Genomic DNA, 21,077 nt, shown 5'->3' on the forward strand with positions numbered 1-21,077 from the left:
GCCTCCAAATGTATATATATTTTCTCCCTTCTGTTTGCACCAGCACTTTTTCCCCCTCTGCATTTTCCCCTTTCTTTCCTGATCTATCTAACCATCTGCCCACCGGTAAATATTTACTAATCTGTGATCATAAAATATAGTGTTCTGGTCATGAGATTGGGTATCTGGGGGGCAAATATGAGAACTGTGCCACATTGTAACTGCCCTAAAGGAGTCTAGATGTCTTAGCATCCATGGTAAAACATCACACGGGGCAAATGGGACTAATTAAATAGAGATATAAAAACCACTTTTTTAGCAGTTATGTTCTCTCCACTGCACTTTCCCAGCCCATTCCCGTGTTTTCCACCTGTGTCTAGGTTTGACTCAAGCATCGGGCCCCTCCTGTTTGCGGATCAGTTCCTGCAGCTCTCCATCCGCCTGCCTAGTGCTAATGTGTATGGTCTGGGAGAACATGTGCACCAACAATACCGGCATGACATGAATTGGAAGACCTGGCCCATATTTACCAGGGACACAACCCCCAATAAGGTAAGCTTTCAGGATGGGCTCTTTTCATTGAGTATTGTAGCCTCATACTTGAAGGTCACTTCTAGAAGTACAGTATAGTAGTGAGGTGTAAGATTCTGGGCTTGAATTCTGGCTCTGGTATTTAGTATTATGTGGTTCTGGGCAAGTTATTTATTTCTCTGTGTCTTCAGTTCCTCATCTATAAAATGAAGGTAATGTATTTATCTCATAGGGTTGTCATGAGGATTAAATGAATCAAAACATATAAAGTATCTAGAAGAATGTCTGTCCCAGAGGAAGGGCTCAGTAACTGCCAACTACTTTACATTATATTTTTCCCTTTGAATTAACCAGTTGGGGACAAAATGTCATTAAAAGCTGTAGTCTGAATAATCGTTGATTATGATGTGCCAAATTTTAGGCTGACCTTTAAAAAATCACTGACTTACCACCCTTGTCAGAAAAATAGGATAAAGTCCCAGCCAAAGCAATGTATCAATTATTTTTTTGTGAAAAGAATAATTGGCATAGGGGTCAAATCATTAATTGTTGCTACTATTTTAAAATTTTATTTTCATTTGTTTTTTTTGATTGTTAAAACTTGAGGCAGCATTGTTTTCTCAACTTAGAAATACTCTATGGTTCAGTTCTTGGCTGAGTAAACAGAACTTTGTTAGGGTATGAACTAAGAAGCCTGGATGAAAGGAGATCCCAGCAATAATTTATTAAGCAGTTATTTTATATATTTTATATATATATATATATATATATATATATATATATATATATATATATATCAAAATAATTCAGAAAAATAACAATAATTTACTTATTTAACAGACAAAAATGAGATTCAGAGAAGCCAGTTCAATAGCCAAAGTAAAACAATTTGCACTTAATAGATAAAGAATCTAGTCTGTACTATGTTTCACCTAAAATCCATGCTCATGGCTACCAAATGCCCATCAGAAAAGCAGAAAAGAGTGGCGTCAGGACAGCTGGTGATGATCACTTATTATGGAGCCTTAGATCTTTGCCACTTAAAGAGTGAAGCACAGGCAGCACCACGTGAGAGATATGGGCTCTCAGTCCCTCCCGCCATCTAGTGAATTAGAATCCCTTCGTAACTAAGGTGACTGTGTAAGTCATATGTCCACCAAACTTTAAGAAACACTGTTCTAGAGCAATGATTCTTATAACTGACTACACATGGCAACCATCTGGGGAAATTAAAAAGTATAGAAATGTCTACTTCCATCCTAGGGTTTCCCTAGGGAGTCTGGCTTGATACCTCCTCTTCTGGAATCTAGAAAACTAGTCTAGATTAGAGCTCCATATAGTTGCTGATTCATATGAAGACTTGTAGGACTTTTGCAGATGAGGTTAAGTCAGGTCAAGGTAAGCTTCTTTGAAAGGAGAGTTGTTTGGAATGATGGCTTCAGAATTCTTTCACCTAACAGGTAATCACAACCAGCACATACTTATTAAATGAGTGCTCATAGCTGGCTGATTGCATAAGAAAACTAGTTCACCTGATAAACATCAACCAAATAGAGATCCTATATTTTAGAATTTATTTGCATCTTCATTAGCCATGAGTGTCCTCACATGATTACGACTGATTTTTCTAAGCTAATCCAGCAATGTGATGTTTAGACTTCTTGGTAGTAAATTTTGGATTTTAATTCTCTTTCTGCAGGATGGAAATAACTTGTATGGTGCTCAGACATTTTTCCTGTGCCTTGAAGATGCTAGTGGATTATCCTTTGGGGTGTTTCTGATGAACAGCAATGCCATGGGTAAAGGACTAAAGGGATAGTCATGAAAAAGCAAACATACAGAAGAACAGTTTTTAAGTCCTTTTCTTACAGCACTATGATAAAAGGAATGGGTCCCTTTAAGAGTGATTGAGCTATTGCTTAGGGCCTTATGTTCTCTAGTTGTTCTGTCTTTATCTCATTGACCTATTGACCACATAGTAGCCATGTATAAGGGATTATTCTCCTAGCTTCTCACTTCCCTGAATCTGGTTGCCTCCAGTGGATTATTTTCTGTTATAGAGTTGAGATAGCTAACCATTCCTTATAATTTTACTTTGAGACAATTTCTAAAAATTGGTTTTTCTTCCTCTTTAAATTTACATTCAGTAGACTCCAGTGGCAGCTCCAGTAGAATCACCGAAGGGTAAGAGGAGAGGTATCAGTATCTCCCAGGGTTGAAGATGGACATAGGATATTGATCTCTACCCTCTTTTTAATTGAGGACCATTGGATATATTAATGCTACTCAAAGTGTGGTCTGTGGATTGCTCACAAGCGGTTTCAGATCGTACAGTAAGATCAGTAAAGAAAATAATAGGAATACTGCTGTAGCATCCAAGTGCATGAGTGAGCTTTTTTCATAATAATTCATTTTCACGTTCTTTTACAGAAGTATCAGTTTGCAGTGAAGTGAAAATTAAATTTTCAAAAAATATCTGATCCTTCACCACAGTTTGTTTGAGAAGCACTCTAAGTGATGTAAAATGATTCTAGAAAACCTGATAGCCTAAGAATAGATTGAAAGAACACAAGGACTCTGCAGGTTTAGGTAGTTGAAGGAATCAGAAAACAAACCAAGGTCAGACTTAGTGAAGCCATAAGATCCTAGGTATTCTGCCTTTGTTGTTCCTGCAACCAGAGTATGTCAGTAGAGCTTGAGGTCTTTTGTCCCTACATAGAAACCAAGGCAAAAAGGCAGATTTCTAAGAATGGTGATAGGTGCTTAAAAGGATTTTGAATTTATGATGTAATCTGACTTTTTTCAGCTTGGATCTTGTTTGATATGAGATTCACTGAAGTTAGTACCTCAGTATGTCTAGCTGGGTTATATTCTTACCATAAAGATGGAATATGGGTTAGTATAACATGTGGTTGTGAAATTCAGAAAGGGGAAATTTTCCTTCTACCCTCTTAGATTTAATTCTTAGATTTTAATTCCCAGATTTAATTCTGCTGAGACAGATCAGCAAGGAAGAGGCAGTTTATTTACAAGTGCTTGCATACAGGAGTACTTAGTGATGAGTAACTGAAAAGGATGTTTAGATCTTGGGGCTTATCTACCAACTTGTAAGGGAAGGGAAAAAAGATATTTATTCAGAAGTGAGTGACTGTTTGAAAGACAAATCTTGGGGGAAATCAATGGGAGATGTAATTGTTTCATGACAATGTCTGTTGGTGCTTATTGTTTCAAAGAAAATTAGAGCTGCTCCTAGGAAGGGAATTTATGACAATTAAGTTCTTTTGGAGGTGATGCTTTTAGGCAGATCAGGAATCTCAGTAGCAAATATCTTCAGTCTCAAATAATTTTTATGCTCCAATGGCTTATTCTCTATGGTCAGGTAATGAATGATGCAGATTCATCATCCCCCATGCCTTGCTGATTAATATGCTTTACATATATATTTTAAGGAAAAATTGAAGAAGGGTAGTCATTTCAGACCCCAAAGATTTAGACAAAAGGGAAGATATCCTGGATGCAGCCCTGAGTTATCTAGATTAGCATCCTTTTTTCATAGATAAGAAACTGAGGCTAAGCTGGGGGGGGGGGATAGCTTAACCGAGACCTGGTTACTTTTACATCAGAGCCTGGGTCTTAGCACAAGGAGGTAAGACACTAAGTCACCTCTTATTAAAGTCTATCAGGAGACACTAAGTCACCTCTTATTAAAGTCTATCAGGGAACAAAAGTTTTGACTCCCATGCCATGTGGAGGTGGACTTTCAGAAAAAGAGTATAGCCCTTTGTATGCAAAATGTGAGGCATTAGATCACTATAGTAATATTGAGATCCTTAGTGATCCTCATGTCTAAATTTTGAACAAATTCTAATTTTTATTTTTTTCTAATCATTTTAGAGGTCACCCTCCAGCCTGCCCCAGCAATCACTTACCGTACCATTGGGGGCATTCTTGACTTCTATGTGTTCCTGGGAAACACACCAGAGCAAGTTGTTCAAGAATATCTAGAGGTAAACTTATGATGCTGTGACTGTGACAGGAAGCCTACATTGCAAGTATTCAAGAAAAGTAAATTTAATATGCAAGTGTGACCATAGAAATCTACTATCATGAATTTGTAATAACAAAAAGCAGATTTCATTAAAGAACAAATTTGAGACTTTAAAGTTTATATGCAATGGAAACTTGGATTGTAGAATTTTTAGGTTATAAAAAGGAGAAAATATAAAGATGTCCAAAACATGGCCTGTCCCTTAATGATTTTTAAAGGGGGTAGAAAAATAGACTAATATGCTGACAGAAATGAAATTAGTGCATTGGAAAATGGGGTATGTTTTGTGCCTCAGAACTAATGCCTAGAGTCAGGTGGTCACTCACCTATAGTCCTAGATACTCAGGAGGCTGAAGCAGGAGGATTGCTTGAGACCAGGAGTTCAGGGCTAACCCGAGCAATGTAGTGTGACCCTGTATCAGGAAACAAAAGAACAAACCAATGCTCTGACAAAATTTTATTACATAAGAATATTGTTAACCTACATCTTTCATATTTCATTCAGCTTATTGGACGGCCAGCTCTACCTTCATACTGGGCACTTGGATTCCACCTCAGCAGGTATGAGTATGGAACCCTAGAAAACATGAAAGAAGTCTGGAAGAGAAACCGGGCAGCACAACTCCCTTATGTAAGTGAGGTTTTAAGTGATTCTCCCCAAATCAAGAAATTCCCTGGAGGAATGAATAAGAACAGCTCTTCATACTTTCTCTCCCTGAAGTTTTAGGGCTTTTTTTTGGTAATAAAAAGATTATTATATATTTAGAATACAAGACTTTTTGTTGGGCAACCAGTTTTTCAAGGAGCCCTAGGTTTTTTTTGTTTTGTTTTGTTTTGTTTTGTTTTTGAGTGAGAGGAGTACTTAGAGACTACCATTATGGGTTAGGAGTTTTATCAGAAAAATTTTCTCATACATATGAACTGACTACAGCTTACATGATGTGTTTTAATTTTAGTTCTTAAATTAATTCTCTCTATCTTGGGTTATAATATTTTAATACTTCTCAGTATATATATTTTTTAACTATAGATATGTTCTTGCTTGGACTGTTTTGATTCAAAAGTGTCATGGCAGGGACTGACCATAAGAATGATATTGTGTCTTCAGAAGTTTCTCTAAGATTCTGGTATAAGCTTGATTCTTATCGCTATGGTCAGGTAATGAATGATGCAGATTCATCATCCCCCATACCTTGCTGATTAATATGCTTTACATATATATTTTAAGGAAAAATTGAAGAAGGGTAGTAATTTCAGACCCCAATGATTTAGACAAAAGGGAAGATATCCTGGATGCAGCCCTGAGTTATCTAGATTAGCATCTTTTTTCATAGATAAGAAACTGAGGCTAAGCTGGGGGTGGGAATAGCTTGTTGGAGACCACATAGCCAGATCAAGACACAACTGACACTACATAATTAAATATGATGGGTTTCTGCTCCATCCGTTTCTGCATTGGTATTCTGATTAATATTGAGTTGGCAGTAAGCAGAATTTGCCCTTCCATGTAATGTGGTAATTTTGTATTTGAAGCAGAGCTTCAAGAAACAGTTTTAAATTGAGTCTAAAAAAGTCCATAAATATGAAATATAAAAGAAAATGCTTGAAAGAGTTGAGATTCACAAAGCCTATGACTGGGCCAAGTTGTGGCTCAGTGGTAGAGTGCTTGCCTGGCATGTGTGAGGCACTGGGTTTGGTCCCTGATATCACATAAAAATAAAAATAAAATAAAGGTATATATATATATATATATATATATATATAAAGGCCTATGACCAATAGGGGAAAACAGAAGATGAGTGCTTCCAGACTTTGGCCACAGTCCCCACTACTCCTTATTTCATCCCTTAGCAACTTTCTGCATGAGGGGATGAAGATGCAGGGAGGAATAACAGAGAAGTGTATAGGCAGAACTGAAGCAAAGGATCATAAGAACAATTGCTGAAATAATGAGAGCTACCATGTATTAAATTCTTTTGGCAGATACAATTCTAATTGCCATCTTTAGTTGTCTCAAAAATCTCATTTTATTGTTAGAATGGTATTTAAGTTCTTTATATACCCTGGAGATTAGTGCTCTATCTCATGTGTGATGGGTAAAGATTTGCTCCCAAGATATAGGTTCTCTATTCACCTCAGATACTGTTTCTTTTGCTGAGAAGAAACTTTTACCGCTCACGCATCAGATACAACAATAATATCTAGGATATATAAAGAACTCAAACGCAAATTAAAACCACTCTAAGATTTCATCTCACTCCAGTCAGAATGGCAGCTATTTTGAAGAAAAACAAAAATAAGTGTTGGCGAGGATGTGTGAAAAAAGGTACACTCATACACTGCTGGTGGGACTACAAATTGGTGCAACCAATATGGGAAGCAGTATGGAGATTTTTTTGGAAAACTTTTAACCAAGCTATCCCTCTCCTTGGTCTATACCCAAAGGACTTAAAAACCGCATATTATAGGGACACAGCCACATCAATGTTTATAGCAGCATGATTCACAATAGCCAATAGTGGAACCAAACTAGATGCCCTTCAATACATGAATGGATAAAAAAATGTGGCATACATACATAATGGAATATTACTCAGCAATAAAAGAGAATAAAATCATGGCATTTGCAGGAAAATGGATGGAATTAGAGAAGATAATGCTAAGTGAAATTAGCTAATCCCAAAAAACCAACTGCCAAATGTTTTCTCTGATATAAAGAGGCTGATTCATAGTGAGGTAGGAAGAGGGAGCATGGGATGAATAGACAAACTCTAGATAGGGAAGAGGGGTTGGAATGGAAGGGCAGGGGCATGGGATTAGAAATGATGGTGGAATGTGATGGACATTATTATCCAAAGTACATGTGTATGAAGACATGAATTGGTGTGAATATACTTTGTATACAACCAGAGACATGAAAAATTGTGCTCTATATGTGTAATAAGAATTGTAATGCATTCCACTATCATATATAAATAAAAGAATTTAATTATAAAAAGAGAATTCTATTTAAGATTATAAGCCCCATTTAATATCAGACAACCAGAGAAACTGACTTTCAAGCTCAAGTCTTTACCCTTATAATGGCTCTCTACTTTTGATGTCCTTCTTCTTATGTATATATAGTCATTTCCTTCTTAAGGATGCTAGGGAACGGCAATATTGGACTCTTACTAGTGCATAGTGAAGTGAGATTTCAAAGGGAGCATGGAGACATGGAATTGAAAGCTATTAACTGAGTTAAATATATGTTTCAAGTTCTGCCCATTTTAAATGGGCAAAAAGATATATATATATATATATATATATATATATATATATGTAATATATATATATGTAATATGTATATGTAATATGTAATATATATATATATGTAATAAAATATTTGTATGCTTTGAGTGGGGAAAGAGGTTTCAGAAGAGATGCAAAGGGAAAAGCCCAAAAAGTTTTTGGAAAAATTTTCTTCTCCCCCATACTACTCCCTTGGAGAAAACAAGAGTAAATGTCATTCTGGATCCGCTGTTTTCACACAGGTGAATTAGAAAAGAATGACACCAAAGACTTAAAGTAGAAGAGAAGTAATGCATAAAAGGTAGTGTGATAAAATGAGAGAGAAGTGAAGGAAGAGACAGTTCCTTCCTCTTTTTATTTTGAGGTCAGGGTAAAATTTACTTTGGTAGCCTCAGTATGTGTCATAAATGATGCTTTAAGTTGATTGTAGCAGTGGGGTCAAGCCGTAGGGAAATAATGGGTCATTCATTTTTGAAATTGCTCTGGGAAAAAAAGCACTTAGATGCCAGGGACTAATTAAGACTGTTTAGAGCCCAGCACAGAGTTGGCATTTGTCTTAAATAACACATTTATTTAATTTGAATGACCCATTTGAACAGGGAAATGCCCAGGTACTGAATTGCGTACTTTGTATTCTTTCAGGATGTTCAACATGGCGATATTGATTATATGGATGAGAGGAGGGACTTCACGTATGACCCAGTGGATTTTAATGGCTTTCCTGAGTTTATTAAGGAGTTACACAATAACGGACAGAAATTTGTTATCATTGTGGTATATACAGTCTTTTTTTCCCCTCTGAAATCAGGGATTTACTCCTTCTGATCATTACACTCACTCTCCTGTTGGTCTCTAACTCCAAGTCTCCTTTCAGTGCCTTCAGTTTAAAGTTAGTTTCTCCACTGTGTTTTTCCCTTTAGGATCCAGCCATCTCCAACAACTCTTCCCAGAGCCATCCCTATGGCCCATATGACAGGGGCTCTGCTATGAAGATATGGGTGAATAGTTCAGATGGAGTGAATCCACTCATTGGGGAGGTAACTTAATGGGGAAGCTGGGGCTGGAAGAGGGCTATGGCAGTGTGTGTGTGTTGGGGCGGGGGTTGTTTTGTATATTTGAAGATAACTTGTAGATTCTGAGGAAAAACTTTCCTTTGCCCTTTCTTTCCCCAATATCTCCCAGCCATCCTAGTTCTTACATGCCTTCCCTAGCCTGGCCCCATTAAACAGTAGCTCACACACTGAGTGTCCACTTCCACACCTCAGCTCTTCTCAATGCTGACCACACTCTCCTTCTTCCTCTATCATGTCATTGGAAAATGGCACTAGTTACCTTCTACGTGGTAAATCCAATGGAAATGTTTCATGCTTTCTTACTCAATTTCTTTGTAGTATTTGATAAGTTTGACTGCTTCTTTCTCGTATCTTTATTTGCACTTGTTTCCCACAAAGACATGATTTACCAGTTCACTTCTAATACCTCTGAGGACCCTTTCAGAGTACAGTGTCTGAGAAAAACGGGACAGGGAAGGAAGAGAGAAAAGTAAATGATATTAGAGTACATAAACTGTCAGTTGAAATTTATAGTGAACACTTTCCAATTTACTCTTCTTAGAATTGAGAGCAGAGAAAGTTATAGGGAAGGCTAAACCATAGTTGAAGATCAGCAAGTTAAACAATACCCTTTTCCAATGGATTCACTCATTACAGACTTAACCATTTTTAAAAAAAACAAAATTTTCCTCAAGTGGCAATTCAATGGGGCCCTGGCATTTATTCTCAATATTCTGAGTTGTTCATCTTCCTAACTGAACTAGCCTGTGTCTGGGCACCACCATCTCAATAATCATATTAGGAATTTCTAAGTAAAGTTCTTTATTTTATTCTATACTCATTTACTTGTTGTTATCAGTGTTTCCCTTTTTTCTCTTGCAGGTATGGCCTGGTAAAACTGTATTTCCTGATTACACCAATCCCAACTGTGCTGTTTGGTGGACAAAGGAATTTGAGCTTTTCTACAGTGAAGTGGAGTTTGATGGAATCTGGATTGTGAGTTTTTAACACTTTAATTCTTAGGTGATGAATATTCAGGTAGTTGAATCTATGTCTACATCTTTTAGTCATGGGGCATAGGGAAAAGAGGAGTAATAGAAAACAAGTATGACGATAATTCCTAGTATCCCTTATTTTACGGTTAAAATAATCTTACCAAAACATGTTGCTTAGAATCAAAATTATAAACAGGAATTTTTTGAATCTACCTCTCCTTTTACAAATAAATAGGCTGATATTAAAATCAGCCTATTGGTCACATACCACTAAAATTATCATAAAATTCATGAATTTGTTCAATTGCCTGCTTTAGGCTCTTGCATTTGGCCATGTTGGGCAAAGCGATCATAGCCAAAGTGTCTTGAGGCCTTGGTAAGAAGAAATGTGTAGTATAATGTCAAATGACAACAATACAACCCAGCCAAAGATCAGCAAAATTTGAAGAGTTCTTCCTAGAGCAACTTAGCAAGACCATGTCTCTAAATAAAATATTTTTAAAAGTGCTGGGAATGTGGCTCAGTGGTTAAGCACCCCTGGGTTCAATCCCTGGTTATCGCTTCCCCCCCCCCCGCTCCAAAAAAAAAATTAAAGAACTCTAGAGTTGAAAATTTTTCTATTTATTAAAGAACTGTAGGAAATTCAAATAGTACAGGCAACTAAAAAGATGAAAGCAAAAATCCTATACAGTGATAGCCACCAAAGACAACTACCATAAAAAAATTTAGTATAATCTTTCCAGATCTTTCATTTTTACAGCTTTGGCACATGCACATAATGTCCCTCTCTATATATATGTATCTATTATATTTGTGTATGTATTTATATTTTTGTTTATTCATAGTTATATTGGGAGGGACCTCGGGAATTTTTTGAATCTAGCTTTCCTTAATAAGGAAACAAATTAGCTGATGTTAAAATAGGTCATATACCCCAAACATTGTCATAAAGTACATGGTTATATTTGGATATATAGAGGGTGTAAGTTGATATACATATGACATAATGTAAATTAAAAATTTTTACCTAGTATATTTGAGAATGTTCACTTTGAGTAAATATAACATATATCATTTAAAAGGGATACTAAGAAACTTCTCTATGAAGTCTGTAGTGGCTAGAGAATATAGAAACAGCTGTTTAATTCTATGTACATAAATACCCCCTTTAAAAAGGAAATATCTGGAATAAGTTCTTTGATTCTTTAAAAAAGTCACCATCAATATACTGTTATGGAAAATATTGCTTCTCTTAATAGTTTTTGTTCTTTGTCTTGAAGGATATGAATGAAGTCTCCAACTTTGTTGATGGTTCAGTTTCAGGATGTTCCACAAACAACCTCAATTATCCCCCCTTCACTCCAAGTGAGTCTTTGTGGTCAGCCTGATTAAAATGGAAATGCTTATTTAATAATTTAAATTCATAAGGAAGGGTCTGAACAACCTGGCAAGGGAGTTTGTACACAGGGAAAGAAAATGTGGGATAAAATATCAAGAACTCTGGGGAAGCAAATGAAAACACTCTATGCTTTCCTAAAGAGGAATGAATTCAAAAAGGGCAACTAATCTGTCTAGCTATAGTCCAAACCATTTCTAGGGGAAGGGCCAGACAGAATATGGCATAGAAGCCAGAGATTGGTGGTTAGCATATGTCAATCTCAAGTGTGCAGCCCACAATCTAGGGCTTACCAGAGAGAGACAAGTAGACTTGGTCCAAGGCAGGTTTTATCAGTGAATGTGTTGCTTGCTCCTGAGCTTAATTGAGCTTTGAGCAGCACTATCTCTCAGGGTATAGCATTGGCATCACTGCATTGGTTATGGTTTAAAGAAAGCATAGACTCAAGAACACATTGAATCTTTATTGAGAAAGGAATGACAATACCAGTATTGTACCACCTTTTGATTATTTCAGTGAGGTGCAAAATTAGAAAGTTAGGGTGAGTAGATCAGAATCAAATGTCTAGGGGTTTGGATGGAAGGCCAGAGTTCATATTTCATTCTTTTGGTGATATAAGCTATTTATCTTTTAGTTAGAGGAAAGTATGATAGTCAAATGGTTTTAGAAGTATTAATCTGGTACTAATATGCAGTACAAATTAGATGGTAGATAGACCAAAAGCACATAAATCATTAGGAAAATATTGCAATAGTCAAGATGCAAAGGTATTTGGATCTGAACTAAAATGATGCAGTGAGAGTAGAGAATAGATACATGTATATGCAGACAACCTAGAGGGACATGTCCAACTAAGCTTCTTGTGACTGGATGACTTTGTTCGTTGCTTGTGTTTTTATTTTTCCTGTAATGTACAATTTACTTTTAAAAATAAAAATTATTTTAAAAAAAGAGAATAGAAACATGAAAGCAAGATTGGAAATAATTTTTATAATATATGGTCAAGGTAAAGAAGAGTTAGAAACTAATCAGAAATTAATTGATTAGTTTGATCCATTAATTCTATTTTTTTTAACTTGGTTTAAAAATTTCCAATTAAACCTCCAGTCTGACAGATTTCTAGTTTCTTGTGCCTGCCTCTGATCAATTGAGAGCCTAGGTGAGTGGACGAATACGGATGGGTCTGCAAAATTTATTTATATATCAAAATAACTACCTCAGGGGGATAGCTTTCTGATAGTGAGAAAGCAGTATCATCGTTTACAGGGTTAGCACAATAAAATCCTGCCCTGGGGAGCTGCCTTTACAGGTTGTATGACAGTCAAGGAGTAGGAATGTGCATCTGTGGCTCTCACTGACTGATCACACTTTTGATTCAGGAGTCCTGGATGGGTATCTCTTCTCCAAGAGTCTCTGCATGGATGCAGTACAGCACTGGGGCAAGCAGTACGATGTCCACAACCTGTATGGCTACTCCATGGCGATCGCCACAGCAGAGTGAGACCATTGTTGTAATGAAGTCACACATGATCAAATTATGAGTCTTCTACATGCTGGATGACTCGTGTAGTATTTGTTAAAGGCTACATGATAAATATATTATCATTATTGAATGAATGAAGAAACTGCCTAACACATGGGGAAGAAGGAATCAGACAAATAATTGTGGAATATATAAAATGAAAGAACAGTTGAGTGAATGGAATATTGGAAGAAAAGAAAGCAAGAATTCAAGATCAAACAGCTGATACATTGCAAAAGCAAAACTTAGGCTCTTTTTTTTTTCTACAATTCCAAAGCCCTAGCTAACTTGTATATCAATGTGCTTTAGGATTTTAGATTTGGTTCAGCATCCTTCTGTGTTCTGTTTACTTTTATGTTGTATTAAGTTCTGTGATAAAGAAAAGTATTGAGAATTTATTTGACTTGCTATAACAGTAACAGAAGGAAACCAGACCCAAATCACATTCACTAGTCTCACAAAACTTTTAAACTATATGGACACACTTAGATTTCTGATTTAAAAATATGGAAAATTCATACTTGTATTTAGTTATAAAAGTACACACAGGCATATATAATTTAAATTTTTTATTATTACAGAACTACTACTACAATCTTTCTTCTCGAAAGAAGTTTAACTTCCAAAAAGACTATTTCTAAGTCCATTTTTGTGTATGTCTGAAGTCTCAATGATATGAAATATTAGTATTATACATCTATGTAAAATTAAATTTACCATTTTTTCTAGAAAAATTATATCCCTTTAGTTTCTAGGTTTTTCAAGCTTGATTTTAAAATTCTTGTATATTATGGGGTTAATGATGTCCATTAAATACCTCAAAATGAAATATAACAAAATATGAACATACTTAATGGTGCAGACTGTTCCCCAAGGCCACTCTAGCCCTATTAGGTGAGAATGAGATGAGATTTGCTTTAAATATCCTTGTTATATTGCTGTATCCCCTGGGCTGGGACAAACTAAGATCACAGTGATACCTTAAATCTCTCCCTCTTTCTAGAGCTGTCAAGACTGTGTTCCCTAATAAGAGAAGCCTCATTATAACCCGTTCTACCTTTGCGGGATCTGGCAAGTTTGCCGCGCATTGGTTAGGAGACAATGCAGCCACCTGGAATGACCTTCAGTGGTCCATCCCTGGCATGCTTGAGTTCAACCTTTTTGGTATTCCAATGGTGAGTCCCTGTCTCAAGCTCTTTTATTAATCTCAATCTCTAGGAAACCCCATTCTAGAAAGTTTTGAAACCATAAACCTCCCTTCCCTGCCTGCTGTGGCCCAGGGATTTAATGTCTTGTGTGCATGTGATTCATCAACATGGCTCTAAAACCAGGACTTCCTTCCCTCTACTGATTTATGAAGTTAGGGAGAGAAAGCTTGATATCTCCCGGGCCATTTTTTTTTCTATTAAAGTATAACATACACTCAGAAAAGTACACTGATCCTTCAGTCTACGGCTGATCAGTGTCACAAACCGAACACGCTGGAGTACTCAGGTGAAGCAACATATAACGTTGGCAGCACTTGAGAGGCTTTGGCATTTTTTATTTAAATTCAACATATTTATTGAGCTTCTGTTGTGTTAAAGGTGCTGTGCTAAGTATGCATGATGAGTGTGGAGAGAAGCATAAATACAGTAAAGAAAGAACCTTCTCAAAGAGTTTATAATTTTATAAAATGATACATGTAAGCAAATGGTTATGACCAACCAAATGGTTACATGTGATGAGGGATCCTGAGAAAGAGATTTATTAACACTGATAAGATTGTGATGGAGTCAGAGGAGAAAGTCAAAAGAAACTTCACAGAAAAGATGGTGCTTGAGTTTAACCTTGAAAACTGACTAATGATGGGAGAAGCTTCAGAGAGTTTGAGAACTAAATCCTGGCAAAAACAGTATAAGGGGGAGTATTTGATGTGACTATAAGGATTGTTGTGTAGAATTGGAATGGGAGATTATTCTGGAAAGGGATATTTGAATCAGGCTTTGACAAGCTAATAGGATGAGAAACAAGAAGCTCCTGAAGATTTTTGAATTTGTGATCATAACAACCATGATCATAGTAAGACTTTAGAAAAGTCTTAATAGTGTGGTAGAATAATAATTTTAGCAGTTTACTAGTTACAATTTATCAAAAAGCTGTTGTACCCAGTTTAATAAAACAGGGAAACCGAGGCACAGAAAGCTTAGGTAACTGTGTCTATGTTAGCCAGTGTGAGTCAGTTCTGACCACACTACATCAGGCTGCTGAGTGAAAGTCTTAACCTAGTTCAGTTGGGAGGTCCTGGTAGCAGGGACCCTGGAAATGAGGTCTCCATGCTGACTGTGTCTTTACAGGTGGGTGCAGACATATGTGGCTTTGCATTGGATGCCCCTGAGGAGCTCTGCAGGCGGTGGATGCAGCTGGGAGCATTTTATCCATTTTCCAGAAATCACAATGGCCGAGAATACAAGGTGAAGCTTGCAAGAAGTATGATTGAAATAAAATTGGCATATATTGAGTGGATCTGTCCATATCCTTGACAAGGAACCTGCTGAATTAACTTCTTACCTGATACTTAGGCTAATTTGTACCAGCATTTGCAATTAATCAGAACCTGTGCTGTACCTTATAATGCCCCTACTATCACAGCCTCTCTTATTTACTGATGTTCTTATTTTTTATTTTTTAATTTGTTCTTTCTAGATATACATGACAGTAGAGTGTATTTTGACATATTATATATACATAGAATAAGTATAACTTGTTCCAATTAGGATCCCACTATTGTGGTTGTACATGATGTAGAGTTACACTGGTTGTGTATTCATATATAAAGACAGGAAAGTTGCGTTCAATGCATTCTACTGTCTTTCCTGTTCCCATTTCCTCTCCCTTCCCTTCATTCCTTTTTGTCTAATCCAAAGTACTTATATTCTTCCAAGACCCCCACCCTTTATTCTGAGTTAATATCTGCATATCAGAGAGAACATTCGGCCTTTGGTTTTCAGGGATTGACTTATTTTGCTTAGTATGATCTTCTCCAGTTTCACAATTTCATTTCTCTTTATGGCTGAGTAATATTCCTTTGTGTATATATACCACATTTTCTTTATCCATTCATTTGTTGAAGGGTGCCTAGGTTGGCTCCTTGGTTTAGGTGTTGTGAATTGAGATATTATAAATATTGATGTGGCTGCTTCACTATAACATGCTGAAATTAAGTCCTTTAATAACTGGGTCAAATGGAGATTCTATTCCAAGTTTTATGAGGAACCTCTGTTGTGTTAAAGGTGCTGTGATAAGTATGCATGACGAGTGTGGAGAGAAGCATAAATACAGTAAAGAAAGAACCTTCTCAAAGAGTTTATGATTTTTATAAAATGAGACATGTAAGCAAATGGATTCCATAGTGTTTGCACCAATTTGCAGTCCCACCCTTTTCTAAACATTTATTGTTACTTGTAGTCTTGATAATTGCCATTCTGAATGGAGTGAGATAAAAATCTCAGTGTAGTTTTAATTTGCATTTCTCTAATTGCTAGTGATATTGAACATTTTTTCATTTATTTGTTGACCAGTTGTATTTCTTTTTCTGTGAAGTGTCTGTTCAGTTCTTTTGCCCATTTATTTATTGGGTCCTTTGATTTTTTTGGTGTTAAGTTTGTTTGAGTTGTTGTATATCCTGGAGATTAATGCAGTATCTGAGGTGGAGTTAGCAAAGATTTTTCTCCATTCTATAGGCTCTCTATTCATTTTCTTGATTGTTTCCATTGCTGTGAAGAATTTTTAGTTTGATACCATCCATTTATTGATTCTTGATTTTACTTCTTGTGCTTTAGGAATCTTGTTGAGGAATTCAGTTACTAAGCTGACATGATGGAGATCTGGGCCTACTTTTTCTTCTAGTAGGCTCAGGGCCTCTCATCTAATGCCTATGTCCTTGATCCACTTTGAGTTGAGTTTTGTACAGGGTGAGACATAGGGTTCTAATTTCATTTTGTTACATATGAATTCCCAGTTTTCCTAGCACTATTTGTTGAAGAAGCTATCCTTTTCCAGTATATGTTTATGGCACCTCTGTCTAGTATGAGATAACTATATTTATGTGGGTTTGTCTCTGTGTCTTCTGTACCATTGGTCTTCATGTCTGTTTTGGTGCCAATACCATGCCGTTTTTGTTACTATAGCTCTGTAGTATAATTTAAGGTCTGGTATTGTGATACCTCCTGCTTTGCTTTTCTTGCTAAGGATTGTTTTGGCTATTCTGGGCCTCTTATTTTTTCCAAATGAATTTCATGACTGCTTCTTCTATTTCTGTGAAGAATGTCATTGAAACCATAATAGGAATTGCATTAAATCCTTATAGTGCTTTTGGAAGTATGGCTATCTTGACAATATTCATTCTGCCTATCCAAGACCATGAGAGATCTTTCCATTTTCTAAGGTCTTCTTCAGTTTCCTTAGTGTTCTGTAGTTTTCATTGTAAAGGTCTTTCACAGCTTTTATTAGATTGGTTCCCAAGTATTTAATTTTTTTGAGGCTCTTGTGAATGGGATAGTTTTCTGAATTTCTCTTTCAGTGGATTCATCACTGATGTATAGAAATGGAATTAATTTATGGGCATTAACTTTATGTCATTTATGAGTTCTAAAAGTTTTATGGTGGAGTGTTTTGAGCCTTCTAAATATAGAATTATGTTGTTGGTGAATAGGAATGGTTCAACCAATTTCTTTCTTTTACCTAATTGCTCTGGCTAGAGTTTCAAGGACTATATTGAATAGAAATGGTGAAAGAGGACATCCTTGTCTTGTTCCAGTTTTTAGAAAGAATTCTTTCAATTTTTATCCTTATAGAATGATATTGGCTGTGGATTTTGCATATACAGCTTTTACAATGTTAAGGTATGTTCCTACTATCCCTAGTTTTTCTTGTGTTTTGAACTTGAGAGGATGCTGAATTTTGTCAAATTCCCTTTCTGCATTTATTGAGATAATTGTATGATTCTTGTCTTTAAGTTTACTGATGTGATGAATTATGTTTATTGATTTCCGTATGTTGAACCAAATTTGCATCCCTGGAATGAACCCCATTTGATCATGGTGTGCTATCTTTTTAACATGTTTTTGTATGAAATTTGTCAGGATTTGATTAAGAAATTTTACATCTATGTTTATGAGGGATATTGGTCTCAAGTTTTCTTTCCTTGTCTGATTTTGGTATCAGGGTGACACTAGCTTCACAGAAAGAGTTTGGAAAGTTTCCCTCTTTTTCTATTTCATGGAAATATTTGAAGAGAATTGGTGTAAGTTCTTCTTTGAAGATCTGGTAGAACTTGGCTGAGAAGCCATCTGGTCATGGGCTTTTCTTTGTTGGTAGGCTTTTGATGGGGTCTTCAATTTCATTTCCTAAAATTGTTCTGTTTAAATTTTCTCTATCACGATTCAATTTGGATAAGCCATATGTTTCTAGAAATTTGTTAATGTCTTCATATTTTTTTATTTATTGGAGTATAGATATTCAGATTAGTTTCTGATCATTATTTGTATTTCAGTGGTGTCTGTGATATTTCCTTTTTCATCACAAATTTTAGTAATTTGAGATTTCTTTCTCTTTCTTTTTGTTAGCTTGGTTAAGGTTTTGTCAATTTGCTTTATTTTTTTAACAAAACAACTTTTTGTTTTGTTGATTTTTAAATTTTTTGTTACAATTTAATTAATTTCAGCTCCAATTTCCTGTCTTCTACTGCTTTTTGGTGTTGATTTGTTCTTATTTTTTCATATATAATAACATATTTTTTGAGATGTAAAATTAGGTTATTATTTGGTGACTTTTTATTTTTAGTTCATACTTTCTTTATTTAGGTTTTGTTTCGAAGATCTGTTGAGTAGTGAGAGAGATGTGTTAAAGTCACCCAGTATTATTGTGTTGTGGTCCATTTGATTCTTGAACTTGTGAAGGTTTTTTTTATTATTTTTTTTATTTGACAGTGGAACAGATGTTCCGCTGTTTGGTACATATATATTTAAGATTGTTATATCTTGTTGAAGTAGAGTTTTCTTTACAGTATGAAATGGCCTTCTTGATCCCTTCTGATTAATTTTGACTTGAAATCTACTTTATCTGATGGATAGAAATCCCTATTTGTTCATGAGATCTATGTGTCTGATAATTTTTTTTTCAATTCTTTTACTTCCAGTCTGTGGTTTCTTTTCCTATGAGGTGAGTCTGTTGGAGTCAGTATATTTTTGGGTCTTGTTTTTTAATCCAGTATGCCATTATATGTCTTTTGATTGATGAGTTTAGGCCATTTACATTCAGTAAATTGAGAAATGATTTTTATTCTCTGTCATTTTGGTTTATTTCTGGTTTTAAATTTGAATTAGTTTTTTCCTTTGTTTGACTATTCCTTTAGTGTAGCTCCTCCCTTTGCTGGTTTTCACTCTTATTTTTCATTTCTTCTTCATGAAATATTTTGCTGAGAATGTTCTGTAGTGCAGGCTTTCTAGTTGTGAATTCTTTTATCTTTCATTTATCATAGAAGGTTTCTATTTTATCATAAAATCTAAATCTTTATTTTTCAGGGTATAGGATTCTTGGTTGGCATCCATTTTCTTGCAGAGCTTGGTGCATGTTATTCCATGGCCTCCTAGCTTTAAGGTTTGGGTTGAGAAATAGCTGGATTGGTTTCCTTATAGAAGTAATCTGTTGTGACACCCTTTAAAATTCTGACCTTATTCTGTATGGTGGGCATTTTCACAATAATGTGCCTTGGTGTGGGTCTGTAACTTTGATTATTTGGGGTCCTATATGCCTCCTGTGTTTGATTTTCCATTTTTTTCTTAAGGTTTGGGAAATTTTCATATATTATTTCATTGAAAAAATTATGCATTTCTTTGGATAGTATCTCTGAGTCTTCTTCTAGCCCAATAAATCTTAAGTTTGGCCTTTTTTATGTTATCCCATATTTCTTGGAAGTTTTGTTCATGGTTTCTTAACATCTTTTCTTCATGGCAAACTTTATGTTCTAGAATATATATTTTGTTTTCATTGCCTGAAACTCTGTCTTCCAATTGATCTATTGTTTTGGTGATGTCTTCCAACTTCCAATAAATTTTTAATTTGGTTTATTGATTCTTTCATGTAGAAGATGTCTGTTTTTTTAAAATCTCTATTTCTTTATTGAAGTGATCTTTTGCTTCCTGCATTTTCTACCTTACATAGTCTTTTACCTAGTCAATGAATATTCTATACTCTTTCTCTGTCATTTCTTCCACTGTGGTGCTGATGGATTCTGTTATTGAATTATATTGGTTTGTCTACATATTTGACAATATGGTTTGAGGCAGGAGAGATTCTACCCAGTGGACTTCTAGGGACTCTGAAGTTTTCCAGAACCTTATAGATTAGGGGGAGATGGATAATAACAACAACCAATGGAAATAGTTTACAACATCAAACCAAATAGTTCCTGCTTTGTCATCTTCTATGTTAGTTATCACAATAAATAGAGATGGTATGATCAGCTATTTTACCCACAGTAAAAACAGTAAGTTTATATATGAATTTATAATTTTAAGTTATGAACAGGGATAGAAAAGAACTAATGTAGGATGTGATGTTTGTTTGGGAAGAAGAGAGAAAATAGAATTAGAAAACAGGATGAGTGATAGATCAAGAAATGTTGGCTGTTAGTAGAGGAAAAGAGAGAAAGATTCTAGGGAAACAGTTAAGTAAGACAAAAAAATTATAGAATAAAAATTGAAAAATAAATAATAAAAATAAAAATAAAATTAAGAGTAAGATTGTACAAAACTGACATATTCTATTCAAACATCTTAGTACTTAAAACATTGATCAAAGAGAAATAAATACCTTAAAAAATTTAGGAATGAGAAACAAATACAAAACAAAACAAATCAATAAACGGGTATGAATATGTATAAGTGTTCAGGAACCATTCAGGTAAAAATTGAACAGTGAGTAGAAAAAAATTAAAAAAATAGAAATTAAAATTACTAAAATAATGAAGAGGATCTTGATGAAAAGTTAGGAAATTTTTCTTTTTTTTGTGAATTTCAAATATTCTTCTCAGGTACGTTAGGTGGGGTTGCTGGAGTGTGATGGGAGATTCTTTATGTAGGACTCCTGGGGGCAATGTTTAGGCTTAGTTAGCCTTGGATTGGTCTGGAGATTTTAAATCAGTTAAAATTTAAACTGATCTGGCAGTTGCTGGGGTGGCTGGGAGACTGTGCCCTAGGAAAAACCCCTAGGTTTCACTCGT

General features: G+C 35.4%; 1 protein-coding gene across 1 annotated transcript in view; it reads left to right on the top strand.

Annotated features, from left to right (window-relative positions):
• Positions 1–21,077, top strand: part of MGAM (maltase-glucoamylase) — a gene marked incomplete at its 5' end in the record, with an annotated part of 191,181 nt that overhangs the window by 13,463 nt on the left and 156,641 nt on the right. The window contains 11 exons of the mRNA XM_081284046.1: positions 360–531; positions 2,210–2,309; positions 4,405–4,517; positions 5,064–5,189; positions 8,492–8,623; positions 8,770–8,886; positions 9,784–9,897; positions 11,177–11,261; positions 12,672–12,789; positions 13,818–13,989; positions 15,151–15,267. Coding sequence (XP_081140172.1) covers positions 360–531; positions 2,210–2,309; positions 4,405–4,517; positions 5,064–5,189; positions 8,492–8,623; positions 8,770–8,886; positions 9,784–9,897; positions 11,177–11,261; positions 12,672–12,789; positions 13,818–13,989; positions 15,151–15,267 — 1,366 coding nt within the window. The remainder of the gene's footprint in view (positions 1–359; positions 532–2,209; positions 2,310–4,404; positions 4,518–5,063; positions 5,190–8,491; positions 8,624–8,769; positions 8,887–9,783; positions 9,898–11,176; positions 11,262–12,671; positions 12,790–13,817; positions 13,990–15,150; positions 15,268–21,077) is intronic.

This window comes from Spermophilus citellus, assembly GCF_964194105.1.
Source record: "Spermophilus citellus genome assembly, chromosome: 3".
NCBI lineage: Eukaryota > Metazoa > Chordata > Mammalia > Rodentia > Sciuridae > Spermophilus > Spermophilus citellus.